At 40.3% G+C, this 21,910-nt stretch overlaps 1 protein-coding gene across 3 annotated transcripts in view; it reads right to left on the reverse strand.

Moving 5' to 3' along the window:
- Positions 1-6,586: 6,586 nt before the first annotated feature.
- Positions 6,587-21,910, reverse strand: part of LOC125175413 (NACHT, LRR and PYD domains-containing protein 1a-like) — a 44,529-nt gene continuing 29,205 nt past the window's right edge. For all 3 annotated transcript variants that reach the window (XM_047875951.1, XM_047875952.1, XM_047875953.1), the window contains 4 exons: positions 13,179-13,232; positions 12,620-12,700; positions 9,570-9,839; positions 6,587-8,033 (listed from right to left, as the gene is read on the reverse strand). In XM_047875951.1, coding sequence (XP_047731907.1) covers positions 8,014-8,033; positions 9,570-9,839; positions 12,620-12,700; positions 13,179-13,232 — 425 coding nt within the window. In that variant the 3' untranslated portion in view covers positions 6,587-8,013. The remainder of the gene's footprint in view (positions 8,034-9,569; positions 9,840-12,619; positions 12,701-13,178; positions 13,233-21,910) is intronic.

Consider the following 21,910-nt stretch of genomic DNA (forward strand, 5'->3'; position numbering starts at 1 on the left):
TTCTCTAATCTCTTATTTTATTTTATTTTTCCTAAGTTTATTTATTTATTTCGAGAGAGAAAGAGGGACAGAGAATCCCAAGCAGGCTCTGCACTAACAGCGGGTCTCGATCCCATGAACTGTGAAATCATGACCTGAGCCAAAACCAAGAGTCAGCCACTTAACTGACTAAGCCACCCAGGCACCTCTTCCCCCAATTTCTTAAAGGGAGACTCATTAGACTAGATATGCTCTAATACTAAGGCCTTCGAATGAGTTATGGTTTTTAAGAGTATATTTTGTTCAGCGTCTACATCTGAAAGTAAAATACATAAAAATGTTTTTTCCCTGTTAACCACAACATGCTGTGCATTAGACAAATACATAATAATATCCTCCAACTGGGAAAAACATCATTAAGAGTCCTTCTAGTTAAATTATTCTAATTTTTGTGACACTTTGGGCCCTCAGGGGAAGCTGTTTCTAAATTACAATGAGAAAAACTCTCCATTTGCTTTAAATTATATAGAACTTCTGCCTGAACCACATGGATAATTGCCTCTCTTTGACTTAAGAGATGTGCTCTTAATGATCCAAATATTAAATTCCATCTTTTTAATTCTCTAAACCATGTGAATTTTAAAAGATTCACCTGGCAGAATACCATGTAATTTTAGTACTCCGATAATCGTCTTCCTCAATATAAAAAGGCCATAGGAAAGGAAAGATTTGGTGTGCCCCGCCCCCTTCCTCACGTGACTCCTGTTCACCACATCCTAGCTGGTGTCCCTGTGGACCAAGAGGGGATGTGTATTGGCCACCCCAGGTCCTCATTTGTGTGGCAAACTGACTCATTTGTTCAGACTCTCACCCCTCTTGATACACAATTAAACAGAAACCATCAGAAACTAGATCCCGATACATCTCCTCTTTTCTTTAGGGATTCCTCCACAAATTTGAATGACCTTCAAGGGATTCACAAACAGGAATTTCTTGCCTTTAAGTGTTGGGTTTGGGGTTTCAGCAGCTTTGATTACGGTTAGAAGGGCTCGAGGGCTTGATGGGGCTGGAGCCATAGACTTGCTGCCATCCCTCACTTGGAATGGCGACTTGTCTGTTGTCTGGCCGGTTGTCTGTGCCCAGAAACAAGGAGAGGCAAGCAGATCGTCCATTTGTGGACAGGATGAGTACAGAGGAATACAGGTGTTACTTTGGTTCTTTTTTTAAATTTTATTTATTTTAGAGAGAGAGTGTGAATGGAGGAGAGGGGCAGAGGGAGAGGGGAAGAAAGAAAAAAAAGTCTTAAGCCGTCTCCTAATGGAGCCCAACTCGGGGCTGTATCCCACGACTGTGGGATCATGACCTGAGCTGAAATCAAACGTCAGACGCTCAACCAACTGAGCCCTACTTTGGTTCTAGAAATTACCATGACATATGCTTCAAAAACATGACTGGCCCTTGGGGCACCTGGGTAGCTCGGTCAGTTGAGCATCCGACTTCGGCTCAGGTCATGATCTCACATTTTGTGATTCGAGCCCCGTGTTGGGCTCTGTGCTGACAGCTTGTAGCCTGGAGCCTGCTTCGAACTCTGTGTCTCCCTCCCTCTCTCTGTTCCTCCCCCACTTGTGCTCTTTCTCAAAAATAAACAAACATTAAAAAAACAAAACAAAACAAGACTGACCCAAGAAACCCCTTCACAACTAATTCCTTTCTTTATTACATGGTTAGTTTTCCTCTTTTCTTTTAAGCCTGGGCCTACAATTTACAAATTGTATAACATGACCAAGTTGTTTTAACCTCTCCTGTTTCCTCTTCTATGAAGTGAAGGTGATGGTAGGACCTACCTCAGAGGATCAAAGTGAAGGTTAAATGGAACAGCTCATGCAAAGCACTGGCACTGCACCTGACCATAAATATGAGCCATTTTTGAAAATTATTAGTCTTTGGGCTTGGTGACGGGGCCAAATCGGTTAAACTCTCTTTTGCTACTATTTTCTTATCTGTGAAAGTCAGAAAACTGTAGCCCCTATTTTAGTGCTGTTGTGAGGATTAAATGGCACAGGACAGGACAGTGCTGGCATCTAGTCAATGCTCACTGTCAATTTTTTCAAAGTGTGAAGGTTGTTTAAAGATTTCAGCGATGCCCTGTCCCCGTGCAGCATTATCATAGGCGTGTGCCAGGTGTCTGGGGCAAGTCCCTGCCTTCACACAACAAAGGATGGGGAGCAAAGTAACTTAATAAGACCGAGGTTCCTCTCTCAAAAATAAACATTAAAAAAATTTTTTAAAAGGGGCGACTGGGTGGCTCAGTCGGTTAAGCAACCAACTTCAGCTCAGGTCATGATCTCACAGTTCATGGGTTCGAGCCCCATGTCAGGCTCTGTGCTGACAGCTCAGAGCCTGGAGCCTGCTTCGGATTCTGTGTCTCCCTCTCTCTGTGCCCCTCCCTCCCCTCAAAAATAAACATTAAAAAAAAGAAAAAAAGAAAAAGACCGAGGTTCCCCCACTAAAAATATTTCCCAGTCCTAGTCTGTTAGAGATTCATTTGATTAACAAATTATTTTTAAAAGAAAATAAACAGTGAAAGTGTTTCTCACACCTGAGAATGACTTAATCAGAGAATGAACACGAAAAACAGCTGACAGCTGTCCCACTGAGGGCCCAGAGCTTTAGGAAAAGGGAACAGTTCTGGGGAGCAGTCTGGCCAGACATCCAAGGGTTGTCTTGGACAGCTCAAGTGATGCAAAAGGACCTTAGATACCCTAATGAGGAAAGAAAACATAGGGACAGAAAGGGAAGAAAGAACAGCTTTGTCTGGGGCCCAGCACTGACAGAAACGGTGAGTCCTCTGCCATAACACCCTGAACAAACCATTCAGGTGCTGTCCTTGTTTGAAGACTAAACATACGGTTCTAGCTAGCATAATGTGGCTTCCTAGTTTAAGACAAAATACGTTACAATATCGCCACAGACTGAATGTTTGTGTCCCCTTAAAAATCCTATGTTGAAGCCCTGCTCCCCAATGCAATGATATTTAGAGATGAGGCATTAGGAGGTGAATTAGGTCAGGAGCATGGAGCCCTGATGATGGGATTAGTGCCTTTGTAAGAAGAGACTGGAAGAGGAGCGCCTGGGTGGCTCAGTTGGTTAAGCATCTGACTCTTGCTTTTGGCAGAGGTAATGGTCTCGTAGTGGGATCAAGCCTCGTGCGAGGCTCTGTGCTGACAGCAGGGAGCTTTCTTGGGAGTCTCTCCCTCTCCCCGTCCCTTTCCCCACTTGCATGCACGTGTGCTCTCTCTCTCTCTCTCAAAATCAATCAATAAAAAAATTAATAATAAAAAATTTTAATTAAAGAAAAAAGAGACTGGGAGAGACCCTCTGACCCCCACATGAGGACACAGTGACGGGTGGCTGTGTACAAAGCAGGGTGAGAGCCTTCACCAGATACCAAATCTGCCGGCATCCTGATCTCAAACTTCCCAGCCTCCAGAACTGTGAGAAATGAATGTCTGCTGTTGAAGCCACCCAGTCTGTGGTATTTTGGTGTAACAGTCTGAGCTGACCGAGAAATCTATTTTAAATAAAAAAAAAAAAAAACCAACCACATTTTCAAAAATTTATTTGTATCCATTTTTTTGGTTGAAATGTATTTGGTGAGAACAAGTCAAAAACTTTAGTTGTATTTATGTTATCTTTCAATATGGTATTAAAAAGACAAATGTGGAGAAGCATATGGTTGGTTCAGTCAGTAAAGCATGCAACTCTTGATCTCAGGGTCATAAGTTCAAGCCCCATTTTGGGCACAGAGCTTACTTAAATATATGAATGTGAATTAGGACATCAGTATAACATCAGAGCCAATATATTCATGTAACCTTTTTAAGAAGCAATATTAATGCTTTCTGGGTGCTAACTAAATGCCAGGTGTGTTTCTAAGTGTTTACCACAAAATGTATAAAATTCCCCCAATAATCCTACAAGGAGAAACTACTATCTGCCCCCCCAACCCTTTTTTTTAAGTTTATTTATTTATTTTGAGAGAGGGACTGCAAGCGGGGAAGGGGCAGAGAGAGAGAGAGAGAGAGAAAGGAAAAGAGAGAGAATCCCTAGCAGGCTTCGTGTTGCCTGCACAGACCCCAACTCAAGGCTCGAACTCACAAACCATGAGATCATGACCCAAGCTGAAGTCAGACACTTAACTGACTGAGACACCCAGGCATCCCTACCTTCCCCTTTTTATCTTTTTTATTTTTATTTTTTAACGTTTATTTATTTTTGAGACAGAGAGAGACAGAGCATGAACGGGGGAGGGTCAGAGAGAGACAGACACAGAATCTGAAACAGGCTCCAGGCTGTGAGCTGTCAGCACAGAGCCCGACGCGGGGCTCGAACTCACGGAGATATCATGACCTGAGCTGAGGTCGGACACTTAACCGACTGGGCCATCCAGGCGCCCCCTACCTTCCCCTTTTTATATACGAGGAAACTAAGGTAGGAAACCATATAATCCCACATGATGAGTGGCAGGCATTGTGATTTAACTCCAGGAGGCCTGGTTCCAGCCTGTGCAACCGTTGTACCCTTTGCCTTTGGTTATATTAAGGGCCCAGTGAGTCAAGGGACATCGTTGTCATAACCATACAAACATCACCACGGTTATTTATGTATCTTCGCTTCCCCTCACTATACCATGCAAACCTCAAGTATGGAAAATGTCACGTTACTCATGTCTATGTGTTCTCAGGCCCAGGCACTTAAAAGTGGTAGAAAGCGAGAGAATGGCCAATCTTCATGGGTTCCCATATGTTTCTCATTTCTTTTTCTAATCTAGGAATAAAGAGAAAGTCTTCTGTCTTTAAAAATCATAGCATTCCCAATTACCAAAAATTTTTTTTCTCTTTTAATTATAAAATGCATATGTTTGCTTGGTTCAAAACAATCGTACATGCTTAGACTGGGGAAAAATCCAAAATTCATAAGCCTGTTGATTTATGCAATTCACGTATCTATGGTTTGGCATGATGTGGTCACTATCCATTAGAAGCCATATGCCAACACTTCACACTGGTGAACCAAAGAGTGGTCTACTTCCCCTTGCATGTGACTTCCACACAAACCCCTCAATGGTAGTTCCAAGAGGCCCAGGCAATCATCTCATCGGCTGGTTCTCATGACAGGAGTGGGCCACAGGTCCAGCCAGGCTCCTCAACACCCCCTCCAAATCCCTTGGTAAACCCCTCCTGGAGAAACTCCACTTCTGAATGCTTTATCGATGCAGGTTACAGATAAGATCTCACAAATGACCTCTATAGATCAGGGAAAGTTAAAAACTCACCAAACTAGGGGCGCCTGGGTGGCGTAGTCGGTTAAGCGTCCGACTTCAGCCAGGTCAAGATCTCGAGGTCCGTGAGTTCGAGCCCCGCGTCAGGCTCTGGACTGATGGCTCAGAGCCTGGGGCCTGTTTCCGATTCTGTGTCTCCCTCTCTCTCTGCCCCTCCCCCGTTCATGCTCGGTCTCTCTCTGTCTCCAAAAAATAAATAAACGTTGAAAAAAAAATTAAAAAAAAAAACAAAAAACAACTCACCAAACTAGTCCAAGTCCTGCCTGCAGTTAAGTTTTTAAGTAACAAAACCATCTCTTAGACTTCCCAACTTGCTTGAACATAAAACGGTCCTATAAATGCACAGAGCATACCCTAATCTAAAAATGAACGCAAGCTAGAGGTTCCAGCAGACAGCAGGAATGGACGGCCACAGGATAAAGATGTCTGACTAACTCCAGACTGTCTTGTCTAACCAGGAATCTACATCACGACTGGAACAGACTGGATCTAAATCCTCCAGCAGGCTTCAGGGCAGAGCTGGAGGTCCCCAGGACCTGAGGAAAAACCTCAGAACTCCATGCTCAGAAATAAACCCCAGGGCCTCTGTGTTAATATCAGCAGCTTACAGAGCCCTTATCGTAAACACTCAAACCTCAGGATGTGGGCTGGAAAAGACACAATCCCGGCAGTAAATCCCTGGTCACCCAGTTGGGATCACACCCTCCAGCAAGCAGTACGCTGCTTTACCCCAAGAAGGACTTCCAGTAACAGGCAAAGGGCTGGGCCAACGGCCTCACTGAGGACACCTTATCAGCAAATATGATGTCCTCTTCAGGAAATGGAGTGAAAATGTGTTTCCACATGACAATGCAGGGGAGGAAAATCTGCCCCTAAAGCAATTCAATAACATTAAAAAATGAGCCTCAAATGTGCAGGAAAACCCCTTTAGAGAGATGCACACGTGAAGAACTAAGAGGAACCCACCTAGTTTTAAATAAAAATGCACCTTCCAATAACAAAATGCGGAGGGATGTAGTCATACACTCAGTCATTCCTGGAGTGAGGACAGTTAAGGGCACGAGGGGATGGGCAGGTTCTTCCAAATTTCCGCCAACTCCTGGGTGAACCAGCCTGCCCTGCTTTACACTCAGCCCCCGTCCATGACGTGGAGAGCTGGGAACAAAACCAACTAATGCCCAAATGGCCAAGGTAACAGAAATCAAGAAATAAGATGCTTTAAAAAATAATTGATAAGTAAATAACAATACAAAGGACACATATTAGTACTGTACAAATGCAGATTTATTTTTCTTCCTTTCATTCATACTATGAAAAATTGTTAGGAAACCGGCTTACATACAAAGCACCTCTGGAATTATGCGTTTCTTCGGAAAACTTATAAAAAATAATGAACATTTAAAAATTCAAGTCCTTTAAGTATTTTACATTCCTGAATGTTAAAACTCCATGTGTTTCCTAGTGTATAGTACAATTTAAAAAAAAAAACTCATAAAGTGACACTGACTTGAATTCCACAGGATCCCTGACAATTAAAAATATGTTCATCCCTATAAAGTGAATTTGTTCTTCACAGGCAAAACAATAGATAGTTAAAGTGTATTTCTCTGATTAATTCATTGAGATTTATTTTATTCTCCAGCTAATTCCTACAGAAGACCAATGGTAATTTATAGTTAGTTCAAATAAGTTAACAAAACATATCCGAAATGTTAATCGCCACATGCATGATTCTAGGAGAGTGACAATATCTATACATACCCAAAAAACCATTTCACCAATTAACAAGAGCCAATGTGGCTCATTATTCCCTGGGGCAAGTCTTCTTCAAGAAGACATGACATTTTTCCCTTGGTCCTGCTCTGGCTCTCTCTGAGTAGCATCTCTCCCCCCACCAGAAAGTAAACGATTCCAGGCTGAGAGTCAAGAAATATAGTGCTTAGCCTTATGATTTTGGAAGGTTAATGAAATTTGAAGGGACTCTCTGACCATCCATCCAGTTGAACTTCCCCACTGAGATGAGATCACCTCTGAGCGTGCACCTCAACATGGGATGGGGACTGGATTATATTCCTTTCTCATCACTCAAGGACAAGGTAACACGATTGGTTTAACAGTTTAACAGACCACTAGCCAGACAGGTTGGTAATGTGATCTATGGAAATCATCCCACATAAAAAGATACATTGTACCCAGGGGCATGTATGCCTGAGTGGGGGCTAAAAGAACAGGAAGGTATCTCTCATTATTAATGTCAGTATGAGAAAAGCTCAACTACATTGGTGCAAGTTTAAGCACACTACCACTGAGTTACTAAAAAGGTTTCAAATACTTGATATGAATTTCATAGTTCACAGACTCCAAAAGGAAAATTACCACATTTCTCACCTGACTGAGTCCTTTTAAGCACCTTTGTTAAGGACAGATGTTGGGTGGGGAAGCAGGGCAGGATGGTGTGAGTAGGAGGTGCAAAAAATTTTTTTAAATCTAGAGGTTTTTTAAGTTTTCCAAATATTTTACATTTTCTCTACCCCTGAATAATGCGAGCTGCAGAATGGCCCCCAGTGAAAGGAGCTGCCTCCACAGACTGTGAAGTTCAAGATCTCATCAACTCCATACCCAATTACCAGTTGAAGTTGGTCTTTACAGGTAAAAGTTCCTGAGGCTTTCTTTTTCAGTCCGTCTTCCAAACTTCACCTTTCCTGTAAGAAACCTAACAAAAGAGAGAACACAAACAAATTCAGGGATTCACTGTTAGGGGAAGACAGAGGCATGCTTTTAGAGAAAAATCACCCATCCATTTCAAAAAGGAACTTCTCCAAGTGGCTGGGTTTTCCTGAGCTGAAGATAAGCCACTGTAATTTAAAGACTAGTTGCAAGATGCTAAAACATCCTGATAAAAATACAAAATTCCACCAATTTCTGCCCACAAACGGCACAAAATATTGGTAAATTTTGCTTTTTTTTTGCTTGTTTTTTTTTTAACTCACAAAAGAATTTTGTTTTCCTATTTAATGAGGGAATTGGACTAATAAGCTAGCTTTCATGATTTTTTTCAAGGCTAAAAAAAAATTTCACAAACCCCTTTATGGTTCTAACATATCAACAAGTCAAGTGTCTAGTGAGATCAGGAGCAGACACAAACAGAAAACAAAATAACCCATTATATAGAGTTTGTGAGAGACATTTTTTTCAAGGTTGTTTTGATGGAAGAGGCTGTGATTATTTGGTTATCATAGCACAGAGGCCATTGTTGTCAATAGGCAGAAGCGTCTATATGCAAATAAGCAGATTTCCACATGTGAGCCTTAGTAATTTACAAAATTTCAACATTTCCAGGAATATGAATGAAAAATTTGGCACTAAAACTAGATATTCTATTTACTTGAGGCTTCTGCACCCAAAACCTACAGGGGAGATATGCCCACAAGATCTCAAAAGCATTCTGAGTGATCACAGAGTGATCTTACTTTTCATACAAACTTGTGGGGCATATACACATTTTTACATTCTTTTTTGGAATAAAAAGTCCAACTAGAATTCCAAATAAAAACCTCTCTCTGACTTACTGAGGCTTTTGAGAAGTAACACTACATTTGTTAACTATGGTAAGAATGTATAATAAAGTTTAGAGTTGGTTTCACTGATGTGCTAGATCAAACCATACACACACAAAAAAGACGAGCTTACACACAAAGGAAGGAACCTGCAGTTTTCTGGATTGAGACTAGAAACTTGAGCCCTCCTCTGGGCTCCACTTTTGCCACTTGAGGTTCACTGGTGCCACCCAGTGGCCTCCCCTGGCACTGCTTCAGTGCCACGAGAGGCCTAGAAAGCTGAATGTCTCAAGTACCATAATGACATTTTTAACTACCCCTTAGAGAGCCTTACTACCTGCCTGGAGCTTTCCACGCATTATCTTTTTCATTCTCACAATAAACTTAGGACACAGGGGTTTTTGCATCCATCTGCCAAAGCGGAACAGAGAGGCTTAAAGTTAGGTTGAGCATTTGCTCCGTCACAAAGCCAGCCAGCACTTGAGATGGGATCTCAACCGTTCCTCTGATCCCACACACAAACCACTCACCTTTACTTAGATTGTGGCAGCCCACGTGCTTACCCTACATTAACATAATTCTCTGAATCCAAGCTCACAAATAAGCAAGCAACACATTCTATCATAGAAACTGGCTCTTTGAAAGACAGAGCTTGATTCGAAGTAAAACGACTAAGAGAATTTCTTGCTCACCTTTCAGCACATCTTGGACTTCAACGGAGATGCTTTTCAAGCAGTTGTATAAATTCTGGGCTGTGGCATTACTCTGCTCCTTTTCTTGCCACTTCTTCAGCACCCTAAAGTTATAGATCGTAACATCTTCTTTCTTCTCCTGGATATCTTCAATATCACTCCTCTCCAACTCCAAGTTGGCAATGGCCATTTTCATCCACTCCTTCCCCAACTTCGCAGCAAGGATAATCAGCTGTGTGTCTGTTAGCAGGTTTCTGGTCTTCGCTCCGTCTAAAAGCAGACAAGGAAGTCTGCAGTTGCTCTCAACACATCATTTATAGCAATTTATAATGAAAATGCATTCTCCTTATACCTGTGATTTGTAACTTCAAAATATATTTAAGTGTCAAAAACTCTCTCCTTTCCAAACTATTATATGGACTAAAGGGAACTATTTCATATAATAACATTAAACCAGGGTACAACGTTCACAATGTTAATTCAGTAATTCAGGGAATGAAGCTGTTTTACAAAGCAGCACAGATTGGGTTGGAATAAAAAGATCGGACACCAAAAATAATTTATATGGCTCAAAAAGAAAATTACATAGTTTTGCCCTCACCCAGCTCGTGCCTTTACCTGAATGTTAGTGCCACATATAAACGCTATCTTAGTGGTCACTAAAGACCCAGCAAGACATCTGAATCCCAATTTCTATTACGCCATCTCCTGGCATTACGGAAAAAAGCACAACTTACAGAAAAGTCATGAGATGGTCTGTAATGTCTATTAATCTCTATGAAACAGAATCATAATCTTGGAGGGACATGTGTTTGCCAAGGTAAACTACTGGCCCCATGAAAAATATTAGCCCTATCACTAATCTAGATTTGCTACTTTTATGTTTTGTAGTTAGTTGCACAATAGTGTTGCAAAGCTCACTGGCTGCCTAGATTCCGTCAAGGATCATAAAGGCATTACAAAATACTGGAGGCAAAATTAGAAGGGAGTGACAGGCAGAATACTTTCTGCCCCTTCTTCAGGATCACAGAACTCTACAGCCAACAATTTACTAATATGAATCTAATCTCTGTACTAACCCTTCCCCACTTCACAGATCCCTTCCAGATTGAAGAAAAGGTCTAAACAATGGCCCGCGCTCTCTAGTGGTTTCTTGAGATGCGGTACACTGCTCCCAGCTCTCAACAGCAGCAGCAATGAAAGCTGCACAGGCAGCCTATGAAAACTGCCAGTTGTCAGGACCATCATAAAACTTATTGCTTCCGATCCCGAACCTAAATTCTAACAAGACCACACGGTGATTCTATTAAGACTGAGTACTGGCTATATTTAAAAAGCATCACACTGATACACTGAGTCTAAAACTACCAGGACAGTGACTCAGTATCTCAAAGAATGTTGTGAAAATACCTTAACAGAAGTAAATCTTTATTAACTTATTTTTTTGTATTTAAAAAAAATTTTTAACGTTTATTTATTTTTGAGACAGAGACAGACAGAGCATGAACGGGGGAGGGTCAGAGAGAGAAGAAGAATCTGAAATAGGCTCCAGGTTCTGAGCTGTCAGCACAGAGCCTGACGCGGGCTCAAACTCAGGGACCGCGAGATCATGACCTGAGCCGAAGTCGGACGCTTAACTGAATGAGCCACCCAGGCGCCCCTTTATTAACTTATTTAGATACCACACTGTCAACTCCAAAAAGGTTGGAAATCCTTAATGTTTCTAGGTGGCATTTAATAATTTTATTTCTATTTCTAGCTGCTTGCTATCAGAGCTCATTTTAAATAGCCAAAAGTAACTGCATGTAACAAGAGAAACTTTTCCTATATATCAATTTAATATAAAAGTGTGTCCCCGTTATAAGATGAATACGGTCTGAGGATCTAATGTACCGCATGGTGACTAGAGTTAATAATACTATGTTGTATACTTGGAATTTGCTGAGAGTAGATCTTATGTACCATCACCACCAAAAAAAAAAAAAAAAAAAAAAAAGTGAGGGGATGGATGTGTTACTTGACTTTATTGGTAAATATTTTACAATGTGTAAGTAGATCAAGTCATCACATTATATAAACAATTTTATTTGTCAATTATATCTCAATAAAACTAGAAAAAATTATATTCCAGTTATGTTTTAAAAGTAATTCTAGAACCTCATTTATTTTGCTGTTTACTTAGCAAAAACAATATGCGTTTCTGCAGTGATATACAGTAAAGGCATCCACATGTCGTCCTCACAGTCTCCTGCTCTAGAAAGTAGAGAGAATCTTACATCACTTTATAGAGGGCTTATCTGCTTTCAGAGATTCATATCTTACAATAATAGTAAAAGAAAAGGTATTCTGAAGAAACAGCTAATTTAGGGAGTTATATGAGGCCCTTGAAGCCTTGAGACCTTGAGTCTCATATAATTTGAGTCTGTTTTTAAACTTAGGTTTGTAAATTCTGCCTGGGCTTGAATTTTGAGCTACATACTCCATCTTCTGGTGCCTTGGAGTACTGTTGTTAAACATTTTCAGTATCTATTGTATTTTCACAATGATCAAGCCTTGGTCTACGCCATTTATTTGGAAGAAATTGAGACTCGCCTCCAATAATTGAGCTGGAGGCTCTTTTCCCCAGATGTAGCTAGTGACCATGACACCAATGAAGGCATACACGGACATTCACAATTTTATTCATTCAATCGGCATCCATGATCTTCTACATAGATGGCTCCATGGTCACTGCTACAGAAAATGTAAAGATGGACAGTTCATGGCCCCTATCCTTATAGACTGTAAGGGAGCTCCCCCTGGTGCCCCCTTCTATTTAGAGTGAGTGAAGGGGTGGAGTGGGGACTCAAGCTGGAAACAGGGTGGGGCAGACCCAGGAAGACCCTTATCCGGGCCCGAGGAGGAGTTGGGACGCAGAGGGAAGATATCTGGGAGGGCAGGCTCAACTAATGTGGCTCCAGAAGACTGGCCCAACAGCACGGGCTTGGATAAATATTAATGGGGGGAAGCAGGGAAAATAATTTACAGCCACTGATGACATTTTTACAAACCTGAAGTATCAACCTGCTTCATTCTTTTGTCATAGACTTCCTCATCAGATAAGCTGCTATTCATTTTTCGCCGCCTGTTACCTTAAAAAAAAAAATCAACAAATTTGCTTTCCTTATATTATTTTCTACCCACCCTTAATCTGGATTTTTAAAAAAATCATCATCCAGGTACGAACAAATTGAGAATGAATTCAAAGTTTGTTCAGATGATTAAGAGAATTACAGAACACTTAGATCTTTTTTTAAAAAAATTTTTTACAGTTTATTTTTGAGAGAGAGAAAGCAGGGGAGGGGCAGAGAGAGAGGGAGAGAAAGAGAGAATCCCAAGCAGGCTCCAAACCGTCAGTGAAGAACCCGATGTGGGGCTCGAACTCACGAACCAAACCATGAGATCATGACCAGAGCCAAGATTAAGAGTCAGACACTTAACTGACTGAGCCCCCAGGTGCGCCAGCAGATAATGAAGCCACATTTGCACAGCAAAATAAAAATTCTAGTAGGTAGAAGGAATAAAGGAATAGATTAAAACTCGTTTAATGTCCAGTTAACTAGTACTTACCACTTGTGCTGCTTTTCGAAATGTTCTGATTCTGATCATGCTGAACCCAGTCACCTGTTAAAGTATAATACACATCAACTGCAAATAGTACAAAATTTGACTTAAGTCAGTTTTTTGAGATAAATAACGAGTACTCTTTTCAACAGGTCCTACAGGGCAAATGTTTCCTACCCTCCAGTCATCCACTGCAACTGTCCCGATTTTTGCCAAACCCATAGGCCAGGTGAAATGTTACTTACTCAGTATTTCTTTACATCTCTAACCGCTGTAAACCGACCACTGGTATCACTTGTGGTATGGATAAGGAAGACATAAAGATAAATATTTCTTATTTTAAATGTATTGATATGTACTCCACCGAAAACAATCTCATATATTATCATTCTGCACTTTGGGAACACCATACGTGGGGAGTTCCTTCTGAACATATCATTGTGACTTTATGCCACCTTCCCTGTTTGAAATGCAATCCCTGCTCCATGAAGAGTCCATGCCTCATGCAGGCCTTCTTTGGGTCCCTTTAGTGAAGATGCCTTAATAGTGACGAGCAATCTCAAGTAACCATTAGTTTAGCCATTCCTCCCCCCCAAATACAGTGGAGACCAGAAACATCTTACAACAAGAGTATCTTCTAAAGTTTTTAAAAAAATGTTTACTTTTGACAGAAAGAGAGAGAGAGAGAGCACGAGTAGGGGAGGGGCAGAGAGAGAGACACACACACAGAATGTGAAGCAGGCTCCAGGCTCTGAGCTGTCAGCGCAGAGCCTGATGCAGAGCTTGAACCCACAAACCGTGAGATCATGACCTAAGCCAAGGTCAGATGCTCAACCAAGTCACCCAGACACCCCATAATGCAGAGCACTATTAAATATGTTTTTAAAAACCAACATGAGAGGTCTTATAAAGTGGTCTTTAAAACTACCAAGAGATCTATTCTTAGTCCAAAGAATATAGTATTCAGATTGCTACATGTTAAATACCTCTCTTACAGTGGCATTAGCGGTGACTATTTTCAGGTTCATTTATCTGAACAAATAACGAATACCAAGAAAAACAACACAATCCCCCCCCACACAGTCCCAACTAAGACTATTTACAGGTAAATAGTTTTTGCTCAGATGAAAGGGCCCGTTTCAACTACTAACTTAAGAGTATAATATTGAGGAGGGAGTTAAGATGGCAAACAAGTAGGGGGACCGGGATTTTCCTCATCCCTCAAACACAGCTGTACGGAGGTCAGATCACTTGGAACACCCAGGAATCAGTCTGCAGAGTAACAGAAGGATCTCCACAGCAGAGGGAGACAGTTTGGCAGGATCAAGGGCTACCTCAACAAACAAATCAAAGCACACGTGTTTGAAGGTTCAAACACTCCACCACCTCAAGCAAGGAGGAGCTCTGCAGAGGACTGACCAGCGAGATAGAGCAGCCAAATACGCAATAACAGAGTGTGCTCAACACACTCCACAAACACTTCCTGAAGTGTCAGGACCTGAGCAGTGTTTGACCCCTTTTTTTTTTTTAATTTTTTTTTCAACGTTTATTTATTTTTGGGACAGAGAGAGACAGAGCATGAATGGGGGAGGGGCAGAGAGAGAGGGAGACACAGAATCAGAAACAGGCTCCAGGCTCTGAGCCATCAGCCCAGAGCCTGACGCGGGGCTCGGACTCACGGACTGCGAGATCGTGACCTGGCTGAAGTCGGACGCTTAACCGACTGCGCCACCCAGGCGCCCCTGACCCCTTTTTAATATAGTAGTACTCACAAGTGCAGGACACATAACAAGCTTTAAAACATGCAAAAGACAGAAACTTAGCCAAAATGACAAAACGGAGGAATTCTCTCCAAAAGAAAGGTCAAGAAGAAATCACAGAGGATTGCTCAAAACAGATATAAACAATATGCCTGAACAAGAATTTAGAATAACAGTCATAAGACTAATAGCTTGGCTTAAAAAAAGCATAGAGGACACCAGGGAAACTCTTGCTGCAGAGATCAAAGACTAACTAGTTAGGATGAATTTAAAAATGCTGTACCTGAGATGCAAAATAAACTAGATACAGTGACAGTGAGGACGGAAGAAGCAGAGGAGAGAATATGTGAAATAAAAGATAAAATCATGGAAAATGATGAAGCTGAAAAAAGAGGGAGAGGAAATTACTAGATCACGAAGGGAGAATTAAAGAACTAAGTGATTCCATAAAACAAAACAATATCCGGACCACAGGAGTCCCAGAAGAAGAAGAGTGAGAGAAAGGGGCAAAAGGTTTATTTGAACAAATTAAAGCTGAGAATCTCCCTAATCTGGGGAAGGAAACAGGCATCTACGTCCAAGAGGCAGAGCGAACTCCCTTCAACGTCAACAAAAACAGGTCAACACCATGACATATCATAGTGAAACTGGAAAAATATAAAGACAGAGAATTCTGAAAGCAGCTAGGGACAAAAAAGGGTAGACATATAACAGTAGTAGCAGACCTGTCCACTGAAATTTGGCAGACCAGAAGGGAGTGACAGGAAATATTCAATGTGCTGAATAGGAAAAATATGCAGGCAAGAATCCTTTATCCAGTAAGGCTGTCATTCAGAATAGAAGGGGAGATAAAGACTTTCCCAGACAAACAAAAACTAAAGGAGTTCATGACTGCTAAACCAGCCCTGCAAGAGATCCTAAGGACTCTGTGAGTGGGAAGCAGCAGCAGAGATTACAAAGGACCAGGGAACATCACAACAAACATGAAATCCACGGATAACACAATGGCGCTAAATTCATATCTTTCAATAATCACTCTGAATGTAAATGGACTAAATGCCCCAATCAAAAGACAAATGGTATCATAATGGATAAAAATAAAAATAAATAAATAAATAAATAAATAAATAAATAAATAAAAAACACCAAGATCCATCTATATGCTGCCTAAAAGAGATACCTGCAGATTGAAAGTGAGGGGATGGAGAACAATCTATCATGCTAACGGACATCAAAAGAAAGCTGGAGTATCCATACTTATATTAGACAAACTAGATTTTAAAACAAAGATTGTAACAAGAAATAAAGGGCACTATATCATAACTAAGGGGTCTATCCATCAAGAAGAACTAACAGTTGTAAATATTTATGTCCCCAATATGAAAGCACCCAAATATATAAATCAATTAATCACAAACATAAATGAACTCATTGATAACAATACCATGATCGTAGGAGACTTCAACACTCCACTTATAGCAAAGGACAGATCACCTAAACAGAAAATCAACATGCAAACAACAGCTCTGAATGACACACTGGATGAGAGGGACTTAACATAGATATTCAGAACATTTCATCCGAAAGCAGCAGAATACACATTCTTCTTGAGTGTACATGGAATATTCTCCAAAACATATCACATACTGGGTCACAAAACAGCCCTCAACAGGTACAAAAAGGTTGATTTCACACCATGCGTATTTTCAGATCACAATGCTATGAAACTTAAAATCAACCACAAGAAAAAATTTGGAAAGCCCCCAAATACATGGAGGTTAAAGAACATCCTACTAAAGAATGAATGGTTAACCAGGAAATTAAAGAATAAATTTAAAAAATACATGGAAGCAAGTAAAAATGAAAACATGACAGTCCAAGCCCTTTGGGATGACTCAAAGGCAGTCCTAAGAAGAAAATACATTTCAACTCAGGCCTATTTCAAGAAGCAAGAAAGGTCCCAAATACACAACCTAGCCTTACACCTAAAGAAGCTAGAAAAGAAGCACCAAATAAAGTCCAAAGCCAACAGAAGGGAAATAATAAAGATTAGAAAATAAATAAACAATAAAGAATCCAAAAACAAAACCCAATAGAACAGATCAATGAAACTAAGAGCTGGATTTCTGAAAGAATAAACAAAATTGATAAACTCCCATCCAGACTCCTCACAAAGAAAAGAGGACCTAAACAGATAAAATCATGAATGAAAGAGATCACAACTAACACCACAGAAATACAATTGTAAGAGAATAATATGAAAAATTATATGCCAACAAACTGGACAATCTGGAAGAAATGGACAAATTCCTAGACACTCACTCACTACCAAAATTCAAACAGGAATAAATAGAAACTTTGAACAGACCCATAACCAGCAAAGAAATTGAATCGGGAGGTGCCTGGGTGGTTTAGTCAGTTAAGCGTCTGACTTTGGCTCAGGTCATGATCTCACAGTTGGTGGATTCGAGCCCCACGTTGGGCTCTGTGCTGACAGCTCAGAGCCTGGAGCCTGCTTCAGATTCTGTGTCTCCCACCCTCTCTGCCCCTCCCCTGCTCATGCTCTCTCTCTCTCAAAAATAAATAAACATTAAAAAAAATTTAGAAGAAGAAAAAAAAGAAATTGAAACAGTTATCAGAAATCTCCCAACAAATAAGACTCCTAGGCCATATGGCTTCCAGGTGAATTCTATCAGACATTTAAAGCAGAGTTAATACATACTCTTTTCAAACTGCTCCAAAAAGTCAAATGGACGGAAAGCTTCCAAACTCATCCTATGAACCCAGCATTACCTTGATTCCAAAACAGACAAAGACCCCACTGAAAAGGAGAATTACAGATCAATATGCCTGATGAAGCTGGATGCAAAAATTCTCAACAAGGGGCGCCTGGGTAGCTCAGTTGGTTAAGCATCTGACTCTTGATTTTGGCTTAGGTCATGATCTCAAGATGCGTGAATTCGAGCCCCTCATCAGGCTCTGCACTGACATGTGGAGCCTGCTTGGGATTCTCTCTCTCTCCCTCCCTCTCTGTTCCTCCTCAACTTGTGCTCTCTCTCCCTCTCTCAAAACAAATAAATAAAAACTTAATAAAACAAATTCTCAACAAGATACTAGCAAATTGAATTCAACAGTACATTAAAAGAATTATTCATGGGGCACCTGGGTGGCTCAGTTGGTTGAGCGGCTGATTTCAGCTCAGGTCATGATCTCACAATCTGTAAGTTCACGGCCTACATGGGGCTTGCTGCTGTCAGCAGAGTCTACTTAGATCCTCTGTCCCTCTCTCTCTGTGCCCCTCCCCTGCTCATTCTCTCTCTCTCTCTCTCAAAAAGAAATAAAAACATTAAAAAAATTAATTGAAAAGAATTATTCACCGTGATCAAGTGAAATTCATTCCTGGGCTGCAGGGCTGGTTCAATATACAAAAATCAATCGATGTGACACAAGACATTAATAGAAGAAAGGATAAGAACCATATGATCCTGTCAATATATGGAGAAAAAGCATTTGACAAAATACAGCAAATCGTTTCTTGATAAAAACCCTCAAGAGTATCAGGATAGAAGGAATATACCTTAACATCATAAGAGCCATATATGAAAGGCCCACAACTAATATCATCTTCAATGGGGAAAAACTGAGAACTTGCCCCCTAAGATCAGGAACACTAGAGGGATGTCCACTCTCACCACTGTTGCTCAACATAGTGTTGGAAGTCCTCAGCAATCAGACAACACAAAGAAATAAAAGGCATCCAAACTGTCAAAGAAAAAGTCAAAACTTTCACTCTTCACAGATGATTTGATACTCTACATGGAAAACATGAAGACTCCACCAAAAAACTGCTAGAGCTGATACATGAATTCAGCAAAGTGCCAGGATATAAAATCAGTGTACAGAAGTCAGTTATTTCTATACACCAATAATGCAGCAACAGAAAGAGATATCAAGGAATCAATGCCATTTACAATTGCACCAAAAATGACAAGTTACCTAGGAATAAACCTAACCAAAGAGATAAAAGATCTGTATGCTGAAAACTATAGAAAGCTTATAAAAGAAATTGAAGGAGACGCAAAGAAATGGAGAAACATTCCATGCTCATGGATTGGAAGAACAAATGTTAAAATGTCGATACTACCCAAAGCAATCTACACATTCAATGCAATCCCTATCAAAATAACACCAGCATTCTTCACAGAGATAGAACAAACAATCCTAAAATTTTTATGGAAACACAAAAGACCCCAAATAGCCAAAGCAATGTTGAAAAAAGAAAACCAAAGCTGGAAGCATCACAATCCGAACTTTAACCTGTATTACAAAGCTGTAATCATCAAGATAGTGTGGCACTGGCACAAAAACAGACACGTAGAACAATGGAATAGAATAGAAAGCCCAGGAAAGGACCCACAAATATATGGGCAACTAATCTTTGACAAAGCAGGAAAGACTATCCAATGGAATAAAGACAATCTCTTTAGCAAATGGTACTGGGAGAACTGGACAACAACATGCAGAAAAATGAAACTGGACCACTTTCTTACAACATACACAAAAATGAATTCAAAATGGATGAAACACCTAAACGTAAGACAAGAATGAATCAAAATCCCACAGGAGAAAACAGGCAGCAGCCTCTCTGACCTCAGCCACAGCAACTTCTTACTTGATATGTCTCTGGAGACAAGGGAGATAAAAACAAAAATGAACTACTGGAGGAGGGCAGGGTGCCTGGGTAGCTCAGTCAGTTAAGCGTCTGACTCTTGGTTTTGGCTCAGGTCATGATCTCACAGTTTCATGAGTTCAAGCCCCACATCAGGCTCTGTACTGGCAACATATAGCCTGCTTGGGATTCTCTCTCTCCCTACCTGCTCCCCCCCATTGAACACTGTCTCTGTCTCTCTAGAAATAAATAAACTGAAAAAAAATGAACTATTGGGACCCCATTAAGATAAAAAGCTTTACACAGCAAAGGAAACACTCAACAAAACTAAAAGACAACAGAAAGAATGGGAGAAGATATTTGCAAATGACATATCAGATAAACAGTTATTATCTAAAATCTATAAATAACTTACCAAACTCAACACCCAAAAAAGAAATAATCCAGTGAAGAAATGGGAAAAGACATGAACAGACATTTTTCCAAAGACAACATCCAGATGGCTAACATAAACATGAAAAATGCTCAACATCACTCATCATCAGGGAAATATAAATCAAACCACAATGAGATACCACCTCACATCTGTCAGAATGGCTAAAATTAACTCAGGAAACAACAGATGTTGGTGAGGATGCAGAGAAAGGGGAACCCTTTTGCACTGTTGAATGCAAATTGGTGTGGCCACTCTGGAAAACAATATGGAGGTTCCTCAAAAAATTAAAAATAGGCCCTAAGTAGGTACAAAAAGATGGAGATCATACCGTGCATATTTTCAGACCACAACACTATGAAACTCGAAATCAACCACAAGAAAAAATTTGGAAAGGTAACAAATACTTGGAGACTAAAGAACATCCTACTAAAGAATGAATAGGCTAACCAAGCAATTCAAGAGGAAACTAAAAAGTATATGGAAGTCAATGAAAATGATAACACCACAACCCAAAACCTCTGACACGCAGCAAAGGCAGTCATAAGAGGAAAGTATATAGCAATCCAAGACTTCCTAAAGAAGGAAGAAAGATGTCAGATATACAACCTAACCTTACACCTTAAGGAGCTGGAAAAAGAACAGCAAATAAAACCAAAACCAGCAGAAGACAGGAAATAATAAAGATTAGAGCAGAAATCAATGCTATCAAAACCAAAAAAAACAGTAGAACAGATCAATGAAACCAGAAGCTGGCTCTTTGAAAGAATGAACAAAATTGATAAACCACTAGCCAGTTTGATCAAGAAGAAAAAGGAAAGGACCCAAATAAATAAAATCAAGAATGAAAGAGGAGAGATCACAACCAACACAACAGAAACAAAAATAATAAGAAATTATTATGAGCAATTATATGCCAATAAAATGGGTAATCTGGAAGAAATGGACAACTTCCTAGAAACATATACACTACCAAAACTGAAACAGGAAGAAATAGAAGATTTGAACAGACCCATAACCAGTAAGGAAATTGAATTAGTAATAAAAAATCTGCCAAAAACCAAGAGTCCAGGACCAGATGGCTTTCCAGGGGAATTCTACCAAACATTTAAGGAAGAGTTCACACCTATTCTCTTGAAACTGTTCCAAAAAATAGAAATGGAAGGAAAACTTCCAAACTCTTTGTATGAAGCCAGCATTACCTTGAGACCCCACTAAAAAGGAGAACTATAGACCAATTTCCCTGATGAACATGGATGCAAAAATCCTCAACAAGATATTAGCCAACCAGATCCAACAATATATTAAAAAAACTATTCACCACGACCAAGCGGGATTTATACCTGGGATGCAGGGCTGGTTCAATGTCCACAAAACAATTAACGTGATTCATCACATTAATAAAAGAAAGGACAAGAACCATATGATCGGCTCAATAGATGCAGAGAAAGCATTTGACAAAATACAGCATCTTTTCTTGAAAAAAACCCTCAAGAAAGTAGGGATAGAAGGATCACACCTCGAGATCATAAAAGCCATATTGAACGACCCAATGCTAATATCATCCTCAATGGGGAAAAACTGAGAGCTTTCCCCCCTAAGGTCTGGAAAAAGACAGGGATGTCCATTCTCGCCACTGTTATTCAACATAGTATTGGAAGTCTTAGCCTCTGCAATCACACAACACAAAGAAATAAAAGACATCCAAACTGGCCAGGAGGAGGTCAAACTTTCACTCTTCGCAGATGACATGATACTCTGTATGGAAAACCCAAAAGATTCACCAAAAAACTTCTAGAATTGATTCATGAATTCAGCAAAGTTGCAGGATATAAAATCAATGCACAGAAATTGGTTGCATTCCTATACACCAACA

Source organism: Prionailurus viverrinus, chromosome C2, assembly GCF_022837055.1.
Source record: "Prionailurus viverrinus isolate Anna chromosome C2, UM_Priviv_1.0, whole genome shotgun sequence".
Classification (NCBI taxonomy): domain Eukaryota; kingdom Metazoa; phylum Chordata; class Mammalia; order Carnivora; family Felidae; genus Prionailurus; species Prionailurus viverrinus.